The 22083-nt window shown below is 40.4% G+C and overlaps 1 protein-coding gene across 3 annotated transcripts in view; it reads right to left on the reverse strand.

Moving 5' to 3' along the window:
* Positions 1 to 22083, reverse strand: part of Rnf130 (ring finger protein 130) — a 102322-nt gene that overhangs the window by 36373 nt on the left and 43866 nt on the right. For all 3 annotated transcript variants that reach the window (XM_055597214.1, XM_055597215.1, XM_055597212.1), the window contains exons 3-5: positions 21533 to 21783; positions 3150 to 3221; positions 1476 to 1558 (exon numbers count right to left, since the gene is read on the reverse strand). In XM_055597214.1, the coding sequence (XP_055453189.1) occupies positions 1476 to 1558; positions 3150 to 3221; positions 21533 to 21783 (406 nt within the window). The remainder of the gene's footprint in view (positions 1 to 1475; positions 1559 to 3149; positions 3222 to 21532; positions 21784 to 22083) is intronic.

Below are 22083 nucleotides of genomic sequence, written 5' to 3' on the forward strand. Positions count from 1 at the left end.
AAGGCAGGCCTATGTGAGTACTGTTTCGTGAGGTAAGAGAAGAAAGTGTAAATCTTCGGTTTCAGGGTTCTTAGTAGGTGATTTTGCATTGTACACTCAGAACAGGAATCTCGGTGTTTCACATCCCTAGCTTAGCATAAAACCATGGTAGAAATCAACATGCTTATTAAGGAAATTTGTATAGCCCAGCCTGATGGTGCATGCCTGAAGTCTCAGCTATATGATAAGCTGAAGCATGAAGCAAGTTTAACGTCAGTCTGGGCTACAGAGTGAGTTCATGGCCAGCCTGGGCAACTTAATGAGATCCTGTCTTAAAGTAAAAAGAATGCTGGTGATATGCCTCAAAAGAGAGAGGAGGAAAAGCGCAGGAGGGAGGAAAGGAGGGCTCCAGCTAGAGATCTTATGTAAGGAACGTATAATTAAAGCCAGACCCTTTTACTAGCTCTGCCATATTGGAACTTATAAACCTGGAATCTACTGCTGGCTTCTCTCTCCACTGGACAACTGTGCAATGGTTTGGGTGTAGTCTGAGAGCAAGCCTCCCAGAGTCTACTGTGGTGAAAACTCTGGTCACACGGGTGGCACTGTTGGTAAGCTGCAGAACTTCTGCGGAATGGGGCCTCGTGGAGGTCCTAAGGCCACTGGTAGTGTGAGTTATTTCCTATGGGGCTCTTCTGGTGGTTCTCATGAGGTTGTTACAAGAGCAGCAAGGGTGGTTAGCCTGTCCTCCTGCTTTCACATGGACTCCCACTATGTATGCTGTCATCTGTCACCCTTATCAGAGGCTAAACCAACATGATGCTGCACTGAGGACTTCCAAGACTATGCAAAACAAACCTTTTTCTTCAGTAGCCATGTCAGATACTTTGCCACAGAATGAAAAGCTAGCCAATAAGTAAGAGAGAAACAAGCATTCTAAATTGTTGTGGGGGATCAGGGAAGACAGAAATGTAACCGTGGAGTGGTGTACTGGTCCAGAGCAGCTACAAATGCAGGCAGTAGAGTGGCAGTTCTCCCATTCTACTCAGGCCTCTAGCGCCGTGGAACCCAGAGGCAAGGGATGCGGTGGAGGGCTCATGGGAAGGCTCTGTCATGAATTCTGACTTGAGATGGAAAGAAACAAAAAGTGCTTTTTCCTTTGTTGGCTTTGTTTGGGTCTTTTTCGGCTGTACTTGGGATTAGACCCACAACCTGGTATGCGCTAGGCAAGTCCTCTACCAGTGAGCTACCACTGAGCCTACCCCAGAGGATTACTAAATAGACTCAGGTTATAATGTGCCTGGATGTTGTTATGCTTTTTCATACACACATACAAGCAATTCTGGTCAGAGTTGACTGTGACCTCCCATTATCAGCATGTGGGCCTTAGCCTGTCAGCAGAGCTGTTGGCCAGGTGGCTTTCAGGAACAAGCAGACACTGACTGTGGAAGGGAGACATTAACACCGTTCCTTGGAAACAAAGAAAGCTGACATACTTGCAGGGGAGAACTCGGACAACATCATTCTGCTTATAGCTCTCTATGCAGACTGCACAGTGATCGAAGTCTGGATCTGTTTCCTGAAACAAAAAGCATAGCAGCTGAACATGTGCACAGAAGAGCTACATACTCAGCTAAGAACCCTCCTATGGTGTGCAGGTAGCTATAAAGGCAAAGGGACTAAAAATAACAACTTTTCACTTGCTTAAGTATGTTGACCTAAATCACATATGAGCCAATCATACAATCCATACTAATTCTATTTATGATATGTCTTAGAATGAGCCAGAGCTCTAATTTTACCATAATTCATAGTGGATCACCTTGAATTATCAAGTGTCTACCCAAATCCTCAATAGGTTTTACTGTTAAAATGTAAAAATTTGAGGTCTTCACCAAGAGGCTCACACAGCTGATCAATTTCTAAAGCAGTTACAAATGATGGGAGTGCCCATTAGGTTTCCATATTACAATCCTAACTCAGGTTTGAGGATTATGCCCTGGCCACAGACGTGGGGCAGGCACTAGTTCAACTCAATAATGGGTATTTCTCAAGGGTCAGGAAAGGCCAGGCAGTTGTTTGGTCACCTTTATCCTTAACTTCCTTATCCTCTGGCTTGAGGATGAGTCCACTAGAGCTGTCTGAAGACAAAGGATGCCAATAACCTAAAGCCATGGCCACATGATTGGCAGATCAGCCTCTGGCAGGTGTAGGGGGTACAAAAAAATGCGCTAGCTTTAATAATCGTAGGAGAGACAGTACAGGGGAGGGATAGAGGATGATTAGGTAGGCTGTACCAAATTCAGGGAATTTCTAATTAATAACAGCTGGCCAAGCCAAGAAAGCATTTGTACCAGGGAGTGGTCTAAGTGAAGCTGTCTTGATGCAGCCTCTATTTTCTACAAGTACCTTTTTCTTCATAGCCTATAGTGACACAGAGTGAGAATGTCTATCTCTGGAGCTGTGTTGAGGACAACTAGGCTCCAATATTCAGGGGCATGGGAATAAAAATGGTGAAAAAATGTGGCAAAACAAAGAAAACAGAGAATCACACAAAATCCTCCTTCCAGAGCATTCTGCTACAGCATTAGCCCTGGGTGTGGGCGGGCAGATAGTCTTGGTTTCTTGCCTTTAGAAATTTCTTTCTTTTCTTTTTTAAATTTTTGATGCATTTGACTAGACTGAATGTAGGAACTAACACGAAGGTGCTCCAGCACTTGAGCTCTGACTAGGGAATTCTGATGAAAGGGTTCCGCTGTTATTTGTCACAGTCTCTTTGAACTGGTCCCCTTAATCTTTAGGTCCAACAATGGCAAACTGTCCTTTTTAACTGTTAACTGAGATACCCTAGAAATGAAGGTCTTCAAGTCTTCACTTAATTGGGAAGAAACAAAACCCAAAACAGATGCAGCAGTCTTAACAAATAGAAGAAAACGTACCTCTCTTGGCTATTTTATGTGCAATTTGTCTCATTAGAACTCCTGGCAGATACATGCTATGCTTTAACAGTAGAGAACTTCAGGAACAACCAGCGCTAACTGCGAGCAGTCACTGATTCTACTAATAGTGAGAGCACCTGAGCACTGGACACTGAAAGACTAGCTGAAGGCTTTCCAGATAGGCAAAGCGTGAGGGAGATTTCAAACAGAAAAGCAATTTCATTACTGTACCTTGTCGCCCTTTTTCACTGTTCTAGTTGTCAATTTACTGATGGCTTTCTTGGCTGCATCTCCAAGACGACGCTAAGAAAACGAAAAATAAGAAGACATTAAATGGAAGGTCTCTGCATAACGGTTCTCATTTTAGTATGTGATGCTCAAGTGAGCACATGATCTTTATTTTAAATAATTAAAGATATGACATCTATCATACCAGACCACACTTCTGTCATATTATGTAAGTGGATTCTGAAAATGCAATAAAATTTTAGAAAGCTGGCAGTTACACCATAAATTCTGTGTTCTAGCTGAATTGTTTGTTGAGGAAATATGTGTCACGGCTTAACTCAGATTATTTCTAAAACTGTACTTATCCAACTCTCACAGACACAAATAGCAAAGATGACATGATAGTGAACTTGAAGCCTTAAGGAGCCACCTGAACTTAGGAAATGGCCACATAATACACCTTATTTGGTGGGGGTGTGGTGGGGATGGGTTAGGCATAGGGAAGAATGCCAGGGAAGGCTTTGAGGAAATGATACCAAAGCCAAGACTTGGAAAACCAGGCCAGGAGGAGTTAATAAGGAGCCAGAAAGAGGATGGGATTCTGGGCAGAAGAATCAGAACGCGTTGTGAGTCTGAGTTTACACTGGGATGACAGACACAAACTGAAACTGTCTTAGACAGCCAGTTTAAATACAACTAGAGTTTTTGTTTGTTTGCTTGCTTGTTTTGGGTTTGGTTTTTCGAGACAGGGTTTCTCTGTGTAGCTCTGGCTGACCTCGTTTCGATTTGTAGACCAGGGTGGCCTCCAACTGCTGGGATTAAAGGCATGCACCACCAAGGCCTGGCTATAACTACATTTTAAACTGAGCAAAGGCAGATAAAAGACCTGAAGGAGTGGGAAGGGGAAACAACAAAACAAAGAAGACCTCACACTGTTTGTAAAGACATAAAAACAAAACAAAATAGGAGAGCATTAGGGCAACATTAAAAATACAAAATAAAACATTTTAATGAACAACTTGATATCTATCAGCTATGTTTAACTATTACTATTTTGCATGTAGTTTCACCTAACAATTCCCCTGTATTTTAAGGATTTCAAAGTTGTACCAAATAACTTGTCATTTCATTCAGTCTTCATTTTGCATCTCTCTAACAGAGGCTTTTGTTTGGTGGTACTGTTCTACTTAATACAATCAACAACCCTTAATCAAGATTGTCTCTTCCTGCAGCTACATACTTCAATTTCTCTACCTACAGAATATCTTCCTTTAAAAAGATGTTTTTAAGATTTATTATTATTTTTTATTTATGTCTGTGTGTCTGTGTAATGTATGTATGCTGGGTGTGTGTGCTCTCAGAGACAAGAAGACGATGTTCCGTATCCAGGAGCGAGAGTTGCAGGAGATTGTGAGCCTCCCTATATGGGTGCTCAGAACCAGATGTGGATCCTCTGGAAGAGCAGTAAGAACTCTTAATTGTTAAACCATCTCTTGAGCCCCAGAATGTCTTTGATAGTTGGCTTGTATGAATGGGGATATAAAGTCTAAGTAGTATTTAGTTGCTTTGTTTCTCAAGTCTTTTTTAACCTGAGTTCTGTATAGCATATTTGAAAATAAAAGCAAAAAAAGTAGCCTTTTAGAGATACAATGAGCTTAAACTGAATACACTTGAGGGGCACATATAATACTCATTTAAAAACATCTTGAGACCCCATGGATAGAGCTCACAGTTTATTTTTATGCACTCTTTAAAGACAGCATTCTAATTTTGAAGGACTGTTTCATTCAGTTCAAACAGTTTACATTTTCTTTCTTTTTTCTTTTTTTTCTTTTTTTCTTTTTTTATTTTTATTTCCCATGACCATGAGTTAATTTTCACATATTTGAGGGTTCCTGGGACTCTCCTGCTATTTATTTATTTATTTATTTATGTATTTATTTATTTATTTATTTATTTGATTTCAAGTGGTCAGTAAACACATCACATTTTGTATAAACCTGACTCCTTTGTTCTGTGGCCTAGAATGCATGCTCTGCTTTCTCAGATGGAGTTCTCTATGAATGCCCACCAGGCTAAATTAGCTGGCGTGCTCTTCTTCACTGGCTGCTCTCTGGCTGTCTACCCTTCAGTCACTGAGAAGGCAGAAGCCTCTGGGCTCATTTCTTGGTGCAGGTCAACACTTCTCACCTCCCATTTGTAAAAGCTTTGTTACTAAGCACTTAAGATTGAGACATCTTCTTGTTTGTTAAGAAATAACTTTGATCCCCAGTGACAGCTGTGCTTTGAAATTTACTTTGGCATTAATGTAACCACTTAAAAGTTTATTTCATAATCCCAGCACTTTAGGAGGCAGAGGCAAGAAGATCTCTGCAAGTCTGAGGCCAGCCAAACCAGGACAAAGCGAGCCCAACCAAACCAAACCACCAACAACAAAACACCAAAAAGGTTATTTTATTTTGTGTATTTATTCAAGCATCATCCTCCTGAAATACCTTCTTAGCCCCATGCATTTTTGTATTTAAAATGTTTTTTTTTTATTTTTTTTTTATTTTTGGAGGTAGTACATAGACAGGTCTTGCCTTTTTTTTTTTTTTAAGCCATTATCTTAATCTCTGCTTTCAACTGATGTGTTCCGATCCCAGGATTATTGGATCTTTAATCTGTAAATCTATCCACTTGAAAATTGCTTCCTACTCCATGTGTCCTATTCATTTCCTCTGATGGGTACACTTACAACTCTTTTTTTGTTTGTTTTTTGAGACAGGGTTTCTCTGTGTAGCCTTGGCTGACATGGACTCACTTTGTAGACCATGCTGGCCTTGAACTCACAGAGATCTGCCTGCCTCTGCCTCCTCCGAGTGCTGGGATTACAGGTGTGTGCCACCATGCCCAGCTATAACTCTTTATTTTTTATATTAATTAATTTTGTATATGTACACATGTATTTGTGTGGCAGTCAGAGGACAATGTGCAAGAGTCAGGTCTATCTTAGGATTATGTGGATTCTGGGAGTGAACTCAGGGATCACGCTTGTATAGGAAGTGCCTTTAAGCACTGAGGTATCTCAATGACCTCAGCTATATGATTTGTTACTCTGCTATTTTAGTAGTAGTTTAGCTTTAGGGCATGTATCTTTAACCACTGTAAAAGTATATATAGTTCTTTGTCTCTCCCAACCACTTTTGAGACAATGTCTCATTCTGTATTCTAGGCTGGTCTAATATTTACAAGTAGACCAGTCTGGCCTCAATTTCATGCAAAAATTCTGTCTCATCCCCGCCCCCAACCCCACTTCCCCCAACTCCCCCCGCTCCACCCCGGGCTGAGATCCTGGGTGTGAGCCACCATGCTGTCAGTGCACTGTCATTTCTTCCTCTTGTCTTCCGTGCTATTATTGCCACCCCTTCCTGCTTATGCAAATTCTATAAACTCAACAATATTTCATATTTTTAAAAAATTAAAAACTGTGGCTAACATGTATGTAGCATAAAATTTACCATCTTAAACAGTTTTAGGTATGTAGCTCAGTGAATCACGTATATTTGTATCAGTGCATCCAACCTCACTCCCTAGAGCTCTTGGTAGTCACTATTGTGATTCTGTGTATTCTGCGTAGCTTACAGAAGAGGAATCGCACAGCGTTTGTGAACAGCACATTTCATTTTGCATAGTATTTCCCAAGGCTCACTGCTGTCAGTATGCCTTTCCTTTCTGAAGCTGACCGTACTCCACTGTATGTATATACAAATTTTCTTAACAAAGGCTCTTTCTACATCCTCTATGCTGGTATCACATTTGACCATCTGCCTAAGCTTTGCAAGTGCTAGAGTTACAAGCATGTGCCATCATGCCCAGCTCATATCACAGTTTACTTGTCTATTCATGTGCAGATAAACTCTGGAGCTGCCTCTACTTTTTGACTGATGTTATAAAAATATATCTGAGTTCTTGCTAATGGCTATCACTAGTGGAAATTATCATATTAATTTCCATAGTGAATGCACCACAGTTTCATTTCTTGTATCCATGTCAGAGTTGTTCTTTTCTGTTCTTATAAGTCACACACATGTACACACACACTCACACTCTTTTTAATTTTATTACAATTTATTCACTTTGTATCCCAGCTGTAGCCCCCTCCTTCCTCCCCTCCCAATCCTGCCCTCCCTCCCTCTTCTCCTCCCATGCCCCTCCCCCAGTCCACTGACAGGGGAGGTCCTCCTCCCCTTCCATCTGATCCTAGCCTATCAGGTCTCAGGACTGGTTGCATTGTCTCCCTCTGTGGCCTGGTAAGGCTGCCTCCCCTATCACTCCTCCCCCCACTCAGGGGGAGGTGATGAAAGAGCCAGCCCATGAGTTCATGTCAGAGACAGCCCATGTTCCCCTTACTAGGGTACCTACTTGGACTGAGCTGCCATGGGCTACATCTGTGCAGGGGCTCTAAGTTATCTCAATGAATGGTCCTTGGCTGGAATATCAGTCTTCAGAAGAGATCCCTGTGCCCAGAGTTTTTGGTTCTGTTGCTCTCCTTGTGGAGCTCCTGCCCCCTCCAGGTCTTTCTATCTCCCCCTTCTTTCATAAGATTCCCTATACTCTGCCCAAAGTTTGGCTATGAGTCTCAGCATCTGTTTAATACCCTGCTGGATAGTCTTTCAGAGCCTTTGTGGTAGGCTCCTGTCCTGTTCCCTGTTTTCTCTCTCTTCCTATGTCTATCCCGTTTGCCTTTCAAAATGAGGATTGAGCAATCTTACCCAGGGTCCTCCTTCTTGCTTTGCTTCTTTAGGTGTACAGATTTTAGCATGATTATCCTATATTGTATGTCTAATATTCACTTATAAGTGAGTATATACATGTGTGTCTTTCTGCTTCTGGATACCTCACTCAGGACGATCTTTTCTAGTTCCTACCATTTGCCGGCAAATTTCATGATTTCCTTGTTTTTAATTGCTGAGTAGTATTCCATTGTGTAAATGTACCACAATTTCTCTATCCATTCCTCAATTGAGGGACATCTGGGTTGTTTCCAGATTCTGGCTATTATGAATAAAGCTGCTATGAACATAGTTAAGCAAACATCCTTCTTGTGTACTTGAGCATATTTTGGATATATGCCTAGGCACACTCATACCCTTAAGCAGCCTGATAGATGTGATAAGATTTTTCTGCATGACTTTTTCATTTGTATTTTCCTAATTAATGATGGCTGAGCATCCTTCTGTCTGCCTATTGGCCATTTGCATATTCTCTTTGGAGAAGTTTGTTTTCATGCCTTTTGCTTTTTTAAAAAAATTGTTTTTGTTTTTGTTTATGGAATGTAGGAGTTCTTTATATATAGTCTGTGTTTTAATCCTTTATAAAAACTACAAGTTACATTTCACGGTTGTCTTTTTAATCTGCTGGTTGTATCCTTTGGTGTTCAAGAATCTTTGATTTTGAGATAATTTAGATTTATCAATTTTACTTTTTTGCCATTTCCAAGAAATCAATGTCAAATCCAAAGCCTGCTCTCCTTGTATTAAAATTTTTAAGGGATCTTGTATGTTTATGCTTTGGTTTATGTTAAGTTAATTTTCATGTACAATTTAAGAATCCAACTTCTCCAGCACCATTATTGAGGACTGACAAATCTCAGTGCTCATGCTGCATGTCATTCAGTCAAATGTCCACAGTTTCATATACTATATGTATCATGACAGCACCAGAACAATATACTTTTTATATTTTATACCAAGATCACATTGACTCAATTCTGCAGTAAGCTTCAAAGCAGGAAGTGGAAGGCCTTCAATCCTTTCTTAAATTACTGTTTTAGATATATGGGGATCTCCCAACATTCTGTATGAATATTATGGTGGGTTTTCCTTGTTATATCAGTAAGGACTAACATTTGGGATTTTGATAGGAATTGCTTTAAATGTGAAGATCACTTTGGGTAGTGACGATGTTTTAGCTACTAAGAATCTTTAGCACTATGAATGCCTTTTCTTTAATACTTGGAGTGCCACTAATTGAAAACTCTGAAACTGAAAGGATTCTGAAATCATGTGCTCAAAAGTTTCAGATTTTGCCTCATTTTAGATGTCAGATTTTTAGACTAGGGTTGTCCAGAAAGTAAGGTCTAAACAAGTATTTCAAAATCCCCATTTCTGATACCTGAAACAGTTCTGGCCATTAATTTCAGATAAGGAACACTCAGCTTACGTTTGTGCCTTAACTCCTGCCAGCCACATTTTGTACTTTTTAGGCTGCCAGCCTTAACACCTCCCTGGTTGGGTTTATCACTACAGCTGTCAACACTTTACTCTTTTGATGCTACTCTGACTGAACAGCCTTTCCTTTTTGTTTGCTTTCCTTCACCTCTTTAAAACCTGTTTATTTACTTATCTTTTTAGAAAAGGCTGTTAATGTAAGACTGGCTGGTGTGGAACTCACTACAAATGCTGAGAGAGCGAGAGATATATAATTTCTTTATTGTATGTATGCACTTGCTATGGCAGGCATGTGGAAATGAGAGGACAAATCTGTTAGTTCTCTCCTACATTTATCAGTTCAACTCAGGTCAAGAGGCATTTATGCTGAACTATCTTGTTAGCACTCAGAAGAGCTTTCATCATTTCCTTTTCAGTATGTATAGTTAGGATTTATTGTGGAGGTACGTCTAAGAGAACTGACAGGTTAGGTGTGATGCAGGGTTAGGTGATAATGGGACTTAGAGCTTGATCAGTGTAGAGAATATAACCTGATCACAATGCAATATCATGTAGGGAGAGCAGTTTTAGAAAGAAAAAGGGATAATTTAGTCCTGCTTCCCACTTCTCAGGGACCTCTAACCTTTGTTGCTTGGTATCTAGTGTTCTTGAAATTGTTTTACATTCTCTGTTTAATTTTTCTTCAAATCATTTCAGGTAGGAAGGCCAAACCAAGTCCACTACTCCATCTTGACCCAAAGTGAATGTCTGTATCACACATTTTAATTTAAGTATTACTCTGAGTGTGTGTGTGTGTGTGTGTGTGTGTGTGTGTGTGTGTGTGTGAAAGGAAAAGAGAGATGAGAGATGGAGGGAGAGAGAGAGAGAGAGGGAAGATGAGCCAGGCAGACAGACAGAATCATCCAAGCCTTGCATGCTTCTGCCTCTACCTCATGAGTTCTAAGATTATAGGAATATGCTTCCACACCTGGCTTAATCTATTATTTTAAAAAGGCAAACTGGGTTATTTGTTTTACAGAACACTCTACGTTTTAAATCTGGCTGTCTGTTTCTTCCTGATATTTTTCATTTGGTCCATTACATTTTTATTTTAATTAATTAATTTATTGCATGTATCACATGTGTGCAAAGATCAGAGTACAAATTGTGGGAACCAGTTTTCTCCTTCTACTATGTGGGTTCTGGTGATGAAATTCAGGTTGTCAGGTTGAGTGGTCAACAACTTTAGCCACTGGGCTATCTTGCTGGCCCTGGTTCATTTTTTTTATAAAGCCATTGTGAGCATGCTTGCTGAGCACGCATGGAGCCCTGAGTATCCCAGCACAGCATGAACCCGGTGTGCTGGCCATTTTTAATCTTTGGGTTCCCTAGCATCCTCATCTTGAATACAGATAGATGCTTGAAGTTGACACACAGATTGGCTAGCACATACAAGGCCTGACAATACTCTCAGCGCTGCAAGACAAAAGACAGGAAAAAAAAAAAAAAGACATCCAGACGCTTTTAACCAATGCAAAGATCTACAAACAGCTGCCTTGTTTCATGACACAAGGGTCATCTTATACTTTGAAAAGGGCACTTCCCAAAGATTTCTGATTGTTCTGACTGGAATCCACACCACTATTACTCAGTTTCTTTAAGTTTGTTTTTTTTTTTCTCTTTCCCTAAACATGCCACAGCTTTTGTTCTGTCTCTGTATGTCTATATGTGCCTGGGTATAAGTCAGAGGTTGGTTGTGTCTGTGAGTGTGTGCTGGGAGTCTTCCTCTTTCATTCTCCACCTCCACCTTAGGTTTTGGGAACAGGGTCTTACTGAACTTGGAGCTCACCGATTGCCTAGAATGGCTAGCCATTTAGCTCTGGGGATCTGCCTGTCTTTGCTTCTCAGTGCTGAAGTCACAGAAATTTCATGTAATTGCTTTGGATCCTAACTCAGGTCCTCATGCATGTATAGCAAATACTTTTCTTCTGAGCCATTTCCTGAGCCCTGAAAAATCCTGATTTATTTATTTATTTTTTTTGAAACAGGGTTTCTCTGTGTAGCCTGGCTGTCTTGGAACTTGTTCTTAGACCAGGCTGGCCTTAAACTCAGAGATACCGCTGCTTTTGTCTCCGGAGTGCTGGGATTAAAGGTGTGTGCCACTACTGCCAAACTTTCAATTCTGATTTTAAATTTCATTAATTTTAATTTTGTTTTTATCCTACTACTGCTAACAATTAGACTACTGAATGAAATTTAGACTTTAAAATAAATCCTTAGATTATACACCTAAAGAAATGTACTACTCAAAAAAAGTTCATTTGGAGCTAGAGAGACAGCTAGCTCAGCAGTTAGGAATACTTGTCACTCTTGCCAAAGACCCCTGTTCAGTTCCCAGCACTCACACAGTGGTTCATAGTCACCACTAACCCTGGTTCCAGGATATCCAACCCTTGCCCTCTTCAGACCTCCAAGGGCACCAAGCGTGCAAGTGGTGCAAATACACTCGCAAAGGCGTACATGCAAACATTCCCCACAGAAAATAAAATTAAACAAGTCTTAAAGGTTCCTTGAAGTGAAGTAGTGTCTCCTGGACATGACAGGACTCATGCTCATGAATTCACAGCAGTTCTGGTTGTTAGTACAAGATCATAGCAGCCAATATTCTAGCATGGAGAGGGAAAGGGTTCATGAGCCCCAACTCCTGGCTGAGGAGGTACTGACAAGCTGATGGCTTCTGGGGAAAGGAGAGTCAGTTTTCTTAAGACTGTGGTCCCGGGTAGGTCAACCATGCTCTACTGGATGGTTCTACATCAAACACAGACTGGATTACAGGTTTATTTAAAGAGGACATGACGTTGCAAGTGGGTGGGTGGATCTGGGTAGAATTAGGGGTGAACATGGTTAGAACATATTGCATGCAATTCCTAAAAAATACATAAAAATATTACATTAATACAGATTCTCTGAAATAATTTCTCTCTGTGCTCGTGCCACCATCTAAATAGAGTTACTTGTTTACTTATGCATTTATGTTTCCCAGGCTGGCCTGGCCTCAGACTTCTGGGCGCAAAGCAATACTCCTGCCTTAGCCTCCTGAGTAGCTGAACTACAAATACATGCTATCCCACCACCGTCCATTTATTCTGGCCATTAAACATTATGCAAAACATTTGACTCCAAACTCAAAACCATGAAATGAAGTACAGGAAGTTTAACTTCCAGCTTCTTCCATCCTGTTTCTTTTCCTGCCCAAATAATAATTAATCTTTTATCCTTACATTGCTTCATTTTAAAGATAAACATATTCATGCTAAGTATGTATACATGTAGATATGTTATAGATATCCATATATATGAATGCATTTTCATAGCCTTCCTCTACCTACAAGTGTATGTGTCAAATCCCTGTGGCTTGCGTTTCCCTTAATACACCCAAGAGATCACTCCACAGAAGCACATAGAGTCCACCAGTGCTACCTTCATGTTTACAGCTACGGATGACTCTAAATATCTCAGGACTGGCTATGTAGCATACTACTTTAACAACCAGATCTCTACTGGTGGACATGTGATCGATCATTTTAAGTCTTGTTATCATAAGCAACACTAGAATAAACAGATTGGTATAGTTATCTTTGTTTGTTTGTTTGTATTTTTGAGACAGGGTTCCTGTGTATCACTGGCTGTCCTGGAGTTCACTCCATAGACCAAGTTGGCCTCAAATTCAGAGATCCACCTGCCTCTCCCACCCAAGTGCTGGTATTAAAGGCATGCACCACCACTACTTGGCACAGCTACGATTTTTATCTTTTGTAAATTTATTATCAGGCTAGACTACTACTCTGATCTGAGGTTAAGACAAAGGATAATCACTTAGGTTTTACACATTGCTTCCTCACAAGAAGACCTACAGGAATTACCTGTTTTCTCTACAGCCTTCCCAAGAAAGCATGTCCTCAGACTTTAGATGTCTTTGGCAAATGAAGCAATAAGAAATGCTATTTCGCCAGTAGGTTGTGGCACATGCCTTTAGTCCCAGCACTCAAGAGGCAGAGGCAGGCAGATCTCCGAGTTCCAGGCCAGCGTGGTCTACAGCCAGGGCTGCACAGAGAAACCCTGTCTTCAACCCCAAGAAAGAAAGAGAAAGGGAAAGAAAGGAAGGGAAAGAGGGAGGGAGGAAGAGAGGGAAGAAAGAAAGAAAGAAAGAAAGGAAGGAAGGAAGGAAGAAAGAAAGAAGGAAATGAATGAATGAATAAATAAATAAATAAATAAATAAATAAATAAATAAATAAATAAATAAATAAATAAATGCTATTCCAATATGGTCTTATATATCTCACCTATGGAGGCTGAGTATCATTTTAAAGATTATATGTATTTTAAAGCACTCTATTCATTTTACTTATTTATCATTTATATAATTCATGTGCGGTGTATACATGTGTACAGATGTGTCTGTGCATGCATGTTGCCTAGAGGATGACATTAGGTATCTTTCCTCTAGCTCCCCATCTTGATACAAGGTCTCTCACTGAACCTGGGCCTCACCATTTTGGTTGGGCTAGCTGGCCACTGGGCATCCTGTATCTGCCTGTCTCTGACCCTTGTTTGGGTTACCAGGATACAGGAGCCTACACCTGGCTTTCATGTGGGTGCTAGGATACAAGCTCCAGTCCTCTTGCTTGCTTGGCAGAAACTCTTTAACTGATCTACTTCTCCAGCCCCTCCTACCTTCTTTATTAGGCAGGATTTCTCACTGAACCTGGAGCTTACTGATTTACTATACTGGCTAGCCAGCAAGTTCCAGGGATCTTCCTGTCTCCATCCTCTAGTGCTGGGATTACAGGTTCATGCTGCTGTTTTTTTTTTTTTTTTTCATGGGTACTGGGGATCTGAACTCAGGACCTCAAACTTGTATAGCAAACACTGCACGCATCTGGCTCCTCAGATTCTAGTGAAGATTAGTTAATTAAAACAAATTAAGTATTGTATGTGTATGAAAGTATGATGCATGTGGGGCGGGGAATGCAAATGCACCACAATGTGCATTTTTTCATTATAAAATGCTTGGAAGTCTTCTTATATTATAAAATCTTTTTCCCCCCTTTGAGACAGGGTTTCTCTGAGACAGGGCTTTGCTGCCCTGGACTAATTTTGTAGACCAGGCTGGCCTTGAACTCACAGAGATCCACCTGCCTCTGCTCCCAGAGTCACTGGGATTACAGGTGTGTGCCACTGTGCCTGGCTATATTATAAAATCTTAAGGTCTTTGATTGTCAGAGGCCAGTCTCTTTTATTGCAAGTGGCTAAAGCAGTCAAGAATATAGCTTTTTAACACTATTCTGTACTTGAATGCAAAGTATCAAAAATAACTTAAACTGGCAGACAGCGATTTTAAACAACTCATTATTTAGCTTAAGATATTTATTTGTTTGTTTGTTTGTTTATTGTGCGTGTATACACATACACATGCTCATTCCCTACGGCACACATGTGGGGGTCAGAGGACTACTTGTGGAGATGAGCTCTCTTCTTAACTGTGGGAGTTCTGGGAACTAAGGCTGTCAGGCTTGGTGGCAAGCAGCTACCCAGTGACCAGTCTGAAACAACTCACACTATGCAACTTGATAAAAAATTTATCCAGAATTGCTGTTTTGAGGACGGGCCATTCGGATGAAGTATCAAGGCTTCCAGTCATCAAAGCTTTCTCACAGATATATAATTAGGTCTATATCAGCACAAGGTAGGGTCTTGCCTTTACTTTAAACACAGTGAAATCCAGGGGCTCTGAATCTAATTTCCTCTTGATTCAGACTATCCTTTCTGTTCATTCACAATTCCACCACTAACACTTTTTTTTTCTCAAAGTGTCTGATTTTGTTCAGAAACAAGCCACCCCATACCCTGACTGCTCCCCACCTCTACATATCTCCTTTATTCATATTCTGCCTTTGTCATTTTTCCTTTAAGTCTCTCTTATCAGGAGAAAGGTTTAATTTTTCTTCCTTCTTTCTTTGAGACAAGGTCTCATAAATCAGGTGGGTCTTGACCTCCTGATCTTCCTGCCTCTGTCTTCATCATCCCTGGCTGGAAAAAGTTTAGTATTACTGTGCCTTTAGAAAACCTTGGTTGATCTCTCATTCCTTAGAGAATAAATCCAAATTCCTCAGCCTGTGATTCAGCTCCACTGTAGTCTGTTTATCCATTTAACAGTGGTTCACAGGCCTTGCTTTCCTTTCCTCCATTCCTAATGTTGTGCTATTCAACTCTGCTTTTCCAATTTGGAAAATGACCCACTTCCCTTCTGTCTGATGAAGCCTTATGTCTTATTTGTTCTCTGAAACGAAATTCAGCTCAAATGTCACTATCTCCTTTGTGAAGTGTCTATGATTCACCAAGAGCAATCTCACTGCCTCCAAACAGGGATTCTATCACACAGGGCCTGTATTACACCTGTCTGCCTTCTTGGAAGAACACATGCTTATGTTCTATTTGCACTGACTCAGTATGGCACACCAGGCAAGCACTTTGCTAAATCATAAGGATTTACAGTGAATGTCTTCAAAACACCCTGATCTTAAAAGCAGGAAAAAAAAAAAAAAAAAAAAAAGGAATTGTAAGCTCTTGCATAGCATTTAAAAGATATAAAAGTCTCTATGGAAAGTCCTATTTATTTACATAAACTGATCATTAGAAAAATAAGGTACCTGATATTTGTAGTATCTAAAACAAACAATAAAATACTAACTGCTCAGCTCAAGTTTATACTTTCACAGTTTTTTAAAATGCTAAAATAAGTCTGTCTTTCTGACCATGGACTCTTTCACTGGAGAAAAAAAAAATTTGCAATATATGTATTATTTCTATCCACCTCACTTTAGAAAGTGGTAATTTTCAAAGATTAACTGTGTAAGTGCAAAGCATTAGCTTTCCCAAGGCAGGGAATTTCAATGTGTAAAATTTTTGTTTCTTTTTTTGTGTTTTGTTTTTGAAGACAGGGTTTTCCTGTGTAGCTCTATCTATCCTGGAACTTGCTTTCTAGATCAGGTTGGCCTTGGATTCAAAGATCCAAATGCCTCTGCCTTTCAAGTGCTGGAATTAAAGGTGTGCACCACCATGCCTGGCTTAATTCAGTTTATTTCTATATCAGGCATGCAAATGATTTGATACTAAAGTAAAACTGGGCAATAAAAGGTTACTTCAGTAACCAAGAGGCATTGACAAAAGCAAGAATACCATATATACATATTAAAGCAAGAAGCTTTGCAAGTTTAAATATTTTATAATTTATATGCATTTAAAAAAATTCCTAAGAAGGTATTTTAAACTTTAGGAGGCTGTTAACTTGTGAAAAAAAAATTGTAACTGGCTTATGCTTGTGACAATTTTTTTCTTTCTTTTTCAAGACAGGGTTTCTCTGTGTAGCCCTAGCTGCCCTGTATTGCTTCATAGACCAGACTGGCCTCAAACTCACAAAGATCCACCTGCCTCTTCCTCCCAAGTTCTGGAATTAAAGGTGTGCACCACCATGCCTGGCTTTTCCTTTAACATAAAAATAACAATCTTATTTTTCTGCTGTAGGAATCAGATTTGGCCACTTTAAGATTAAAGACTGCTGTTTAATCTTGACAACCTGAGTGGACTGAGAGATGCCTAGAAAATTAGTACTGCACACCTCTGGGTGCCTGTAATGGCATCTCTATAGAGGATGAGGTAGGTTATCAAGGCCTCTGACTTACTCAGTGGTTTAAGTAGACCGGTGACTGAATGGAATCTGACAAACTATTGAGAGATGGTGAGACTATAGAAGGCAGGGCCTCACTGGAGGAAGGAGGTCACCAGGAGTTGAAGGCTAATTTTTTTTTTCTCTTCTTTTGAGGTAAGATCTCACATAGCTCAGGCTGGTCTTAAACTCACTATGTAGACAAGGATAACCTTGATTATCTGCTTCTTTTGTCCTCAAGCATGTATAGCCACACATGGCTTAAAGGGTACTTGTTCATGCCCTTTTCTGTCTCTCCTTTTTGCTTCCTGGTTGCCAATGACATGAGTACTGTCGCCTGCCATGCCCTTCCCCATGTTCCTCCTCTGATGAAAGGCCTAACAGAGCCTGGTGACCATGGACCATGGTAAACCTCTGAAGCTGATAGCCAAAAATTTCTCTCCTCCTCACTTTATATCACTTATTTTTTGCATAGTAACTAAATACAAAGATACCATGTTAATCATGGAATTGTTTTGAAAAGTTTACATCTCTCAAAAAAAAATATTCACAAACCCTTTCAATATAAAATCAGCAAACATCGACCATTAGGTATAACAGCTATCACTGAATGATTCAAAGGTCTAAGTTGGGCTGGTGAGTTAGTGGATCAAGGTGCTTGTTGTGCAAGCCTCATGATTTGAGTTCAATCCCTAGAGCTGACAGCAGAGGACAGAACTAACAACTGACAGCTGTCCTCTGGCCTACACATGCATGGAGCAGGGGTTGTGCATACAATGAGTAAGTAGGTGTAAATTTGCATATCATCTTGGTCTCAAAACAATAAGTATCGAGGCAGTTTGTCAGAAAGACACGCTACAGACTCAGCAGTAAACTCAAAGGCAAACTATTTGATTTTCATACCATATGCAAAATGATCTACTGCCTCATGCTGGAAAGTACTTAGAATGTGTGGCCCTCCTGAGCAGCATATTCTGTAGAAAGAATAGCATCAAGACAGCATTTTGTGAAGAAAAATCTCAGTTTTCTTTTCAACTCTGTTTTCTTTGCTAATTGTTCAGGCTTCTTTTTTAAAATAGCCTAAGGTTCCAACAAGTTGAGCTACTGCCACCTTCACATTAAACTTTAATAAGCTAAGCTTTTTAAGCCACATAAAATTTTCATCAAGCATTTCTCAACCTTAGGGAAAACGGAAGGAGGAAAAAAGGTCAGAACATCACTTTCCACTAGAGCATCGTCTGGAGAGGCACGCTTTGAAAAGAGCCACAACAAACGCTGGGAAACAAGCGCCCTTTGTGGCCTGTGCCAGGTGGTGAGTGTCTTACTCCTTCATCACATGCAGGCTCCATGGAGAGTGCTAATTAAAGCTCGATCATCATCATCTTGGATCCTAGGACAACTGTGACGTTTTCAGGCCTCTGGAGGCACCCCACTCAGGCCTAATATTACCACTGGACTGATGATTAAAATGTTTTTGGAAGAACTGATTATCTTACTTTTGGTGTCCCATATGGCATTTAATAATAAAGTTATTTATTATTCACATGGTATTTAATAATAATAAACTCAAATCTTCATATTTTTCCCCCTAAGCTAGCACACACTATCATTCCAGGAAAAGAGGAAGGGCTGTCTAGGGCCTCAGCCTTGAATAGACACTGGGTGCTGAGCTCTCTGGGCTCCCCATAGCCCCACAGATTTCCAATACTGCTACAGAAGTCTTCAGCCCAGAACTGCCTACAGAAACAGCCACAGTCAAGAGAAGCCTGATTATCCTAACATAATCAGAAATACCTAGAAAGGGAGAGACTCATGTCAGAAAAGCTCCAGAGCACTGTCTGCTCTATTTCAGTCAAATGCCAAAGAGAATATTTTACTCTTCCCTCCAATCAGGCACTGCTTGCACTCAGTGGGAAGGCAATCTCCTCACTAGCTGCTCACAGAAGCAAGCTGAGTGCTCTGATATGACATCTCTAGTACTTGCCCCCAATGGCAGGACATACATGTTCTTCTGATACATCAAACACCCACACTGACCACACCTTGGGTCATAAGCAAGTCTAAGAATTAGAAAAGAAGTGAAAACAGAATTTCTCTGATCATAACACAAGCAAACTGGGCATCATTAGCACTATCTCACAGTGGGCTCTCTAAACAGCTGGAAACGAGGTACTTCTTCATACACAGGTCAAAGAGGATGTGTCAAATGAAAAAATACACAAGGCTGAGTGTGCTGGTGCATGGCTATCATCCCAGCACTTGGGGGGCTGAGGCAGGAAAATACAAAACTGAATGAAAGCCTGTGTCAAAATCTGTGAGGCAGAGCTGAAGAAGTGCTGAGAGAAATTTAGAGCACAAAATACTTGCAGTAGAAGAGAAATGGTACAGATCTGCCTCTAAAACGTAATACTTTAAACATTTAAAAACAAGAAGAAAATCTTTGTGAAACTGATACCAAAAGTACAATTTCAAAGAAAAAAAAATCACAAATTAAATTTTATCAAAATTAGAAAATTCCCAACAATTTGGTTTTCAAGACTATTAAAGTGGATGAATAGACAAACTGGGAAGAAAGCATTTACAATGCAAATATCATATCTACAATAGATAAAGAGTCTAAACACTCAATAGTAAGGCACTAGCGAGATGGTTCAGTGGTTAAGAGCATTAGCTGTTCTTCCAGAGAACCTGATTTTGGTCCCTATTATCCATATGGTGGTTCACAACTGCCTGTAACTCCAGCCCTAGGGAATCGGATACTCTCTTTGGCCTCCATGGTCACTGTTTGCATACGGTACACACACGCATCCAGGCAAACAGATAAAATAAAAATAAATTAGGTGGACATTTCACTCAAACACTTGAAAAGATGCTCAGGGTAGGGAGACAGCTGTCAGTACAGGTGCCTGCTATACAAGCATGAGGACCTGAATCTGCATTTCTGCAGCAACAAATCTGGGTGCAGTGGGACACATCTGTCATTGCAGTGTACTCAAAGCTGACCTCTAGCTTCCACATATACATGCATGTGCTCACACTGAACAATCACAAGCCCATGTGTGCAGACACACCCACATACACATGTGCACACATGCACGAAGATGCTCAATATAGGTGACCACTGGAGAAATGGACATCACAATCACAAAAAAATGTCATTATACCAAATCCTGCCAAGACATGGAAGAACTGGACATGTCACACACTGTGAAGTAGAAATGTAAAATAGTGAAGCCACTTTAAAAAGGGGCACCACCTTTTTTTTAATACTAAACTATACATTTACTTATATTGTGTTCAGAAGTTATACTTTTATTCCAGGGAAATGAAAACTCATGGTCAGACAAAAACCTGTACATGAACATTCATAGCTGATTTATTATTCCCCCAAACGGAAAACTATTCAGCTATCCTTCAATGGGTGAATGGTTAAGTAAATTACAGTACATCCATACCATGGAATACTACTCACTAATAAAAAAAAAAATGCTGATGTACAAAGCTTGGAAGGACTTCAAGGGAAGTATGCTGAATGAAGAAGAAACCTAGCTCTCCAGGTGAAGTGGACTCTGCCTCTGTCTATACAGCATTCTTGAAATGACACCACCACAGATGGGGAACAGGTGAGTGGTGGTGAAGGGTTAGGGGAAGGGGAATCTCCAGCTATGAGAGAACACAAGACCTTTTCCTTACAGCTTGACTATGGTGAGCACATGAATCTGCATGCAATGGGGTTGAACAGAAGCACACCTCACGCGCATGAGCACAATCAATCAGGACAGCTCTGAAGACATCGGTGGACGCAGTAACAGCACTGTGCTGTGATAGTTATTACATTCAGGCAACATGCCACAACTAGGGAAATGGATCTCTACTGCTTCTAACACACCAGAACAAGGTTATCACTACCCTAATGCTGACAAAATGCAGACAACCTGGACGAAACCACGAGACACATTACACTGACAAGTACAGAATACTTGGCCTATGCTCTCCTGAGATGTCAGTGTCAGGAAACAGAAAAGACACAGCACAACCAAATGCAACACACATTCTGACCTAACTATCTGGAGTTTTCTTTGCCATCAGGGACACTTCTGAATGGTTCTGGAGAACCTGAGCGAGCCCATATGTCAGGAAATATATTGAAAAACACTCATTTACTGACTTTATGATACTTATACTGTGTTTATGTGAAACAACATTTTCTTTCTTTCTTTTAACTGAGATGGAGTCTAGCTATGTAGCTAGCTGTAAAGCTCAGACTGGCCTGGAACTCATTGTGTGGTCTAGGTGGCTTCAAACTCCTGAAGGCAGGGATTACAGGTCTGCACCAGCATACCTGGCATGTTTTTATTTTGTTGTTGTTGCTGATCTTGTTTTTAAACACATTACATGAAGAAGTATTTAAGCTGTATGATCACAAGATCCTCACAGATTATGGCTGGTTAGAGTACTGGTTAGCTCACCTGGTTCCTGTCGCGAGCATTTGTGTACCTGATCTTCTGAATGAAGTAGAATATGAGCCATGCTGAAGAAATAATCATCAAAACAATAAAGGATATTGACACGAAGACTAGAGAGCCACGGCTGAAGTTCTTTGGCGGCATTCGAGTTCCAACAGCTATTGTCATTTGTACAGAGATGTTTTTCTCCAGATAACTCAAAATATCCTTACCCCTCAATTCTGTTATCATGACAGCAATAATATCTCCCGTGCCTGAAATGTAAAACAAATACATAGACTCAAGTGACATCTAAAATTCAGAGACATCAAAAAATAAACATATTTGTTTTCTAGAGAAATTCCCACAATTTTCTAACGGGAAAGGTTTGTAGATTCCACTGTTGAGCTGACGTGAGGCTGCAGCTGTGTACACCGACAGGAGTGGGAATACATGCAATACCCCAGGCGAACAGGTAATTCATAAAACAACTGTAGTAGGGTTACCAATGCATGAACTGCCTTACAGTTGCATTTCGAAACGTTGTGAAGCCAGCCACCTGCGACTAAATCAGG

The sequence above is a fragment of the Psammomys obesus genome, unplaced genomic scaffold, assembly GCF_907164565.1.
Source record: "Psammomys obesus unplaced genomic scaffold, mPsaObe1.curated_primary_1811, whole genome shotgun sequence".
Lineage (NCBI taxonomy): Eukaryota > Metazoa > Chordata > Mammalia > Rodentia > Muridae > Psammomys > Psammomys obesus.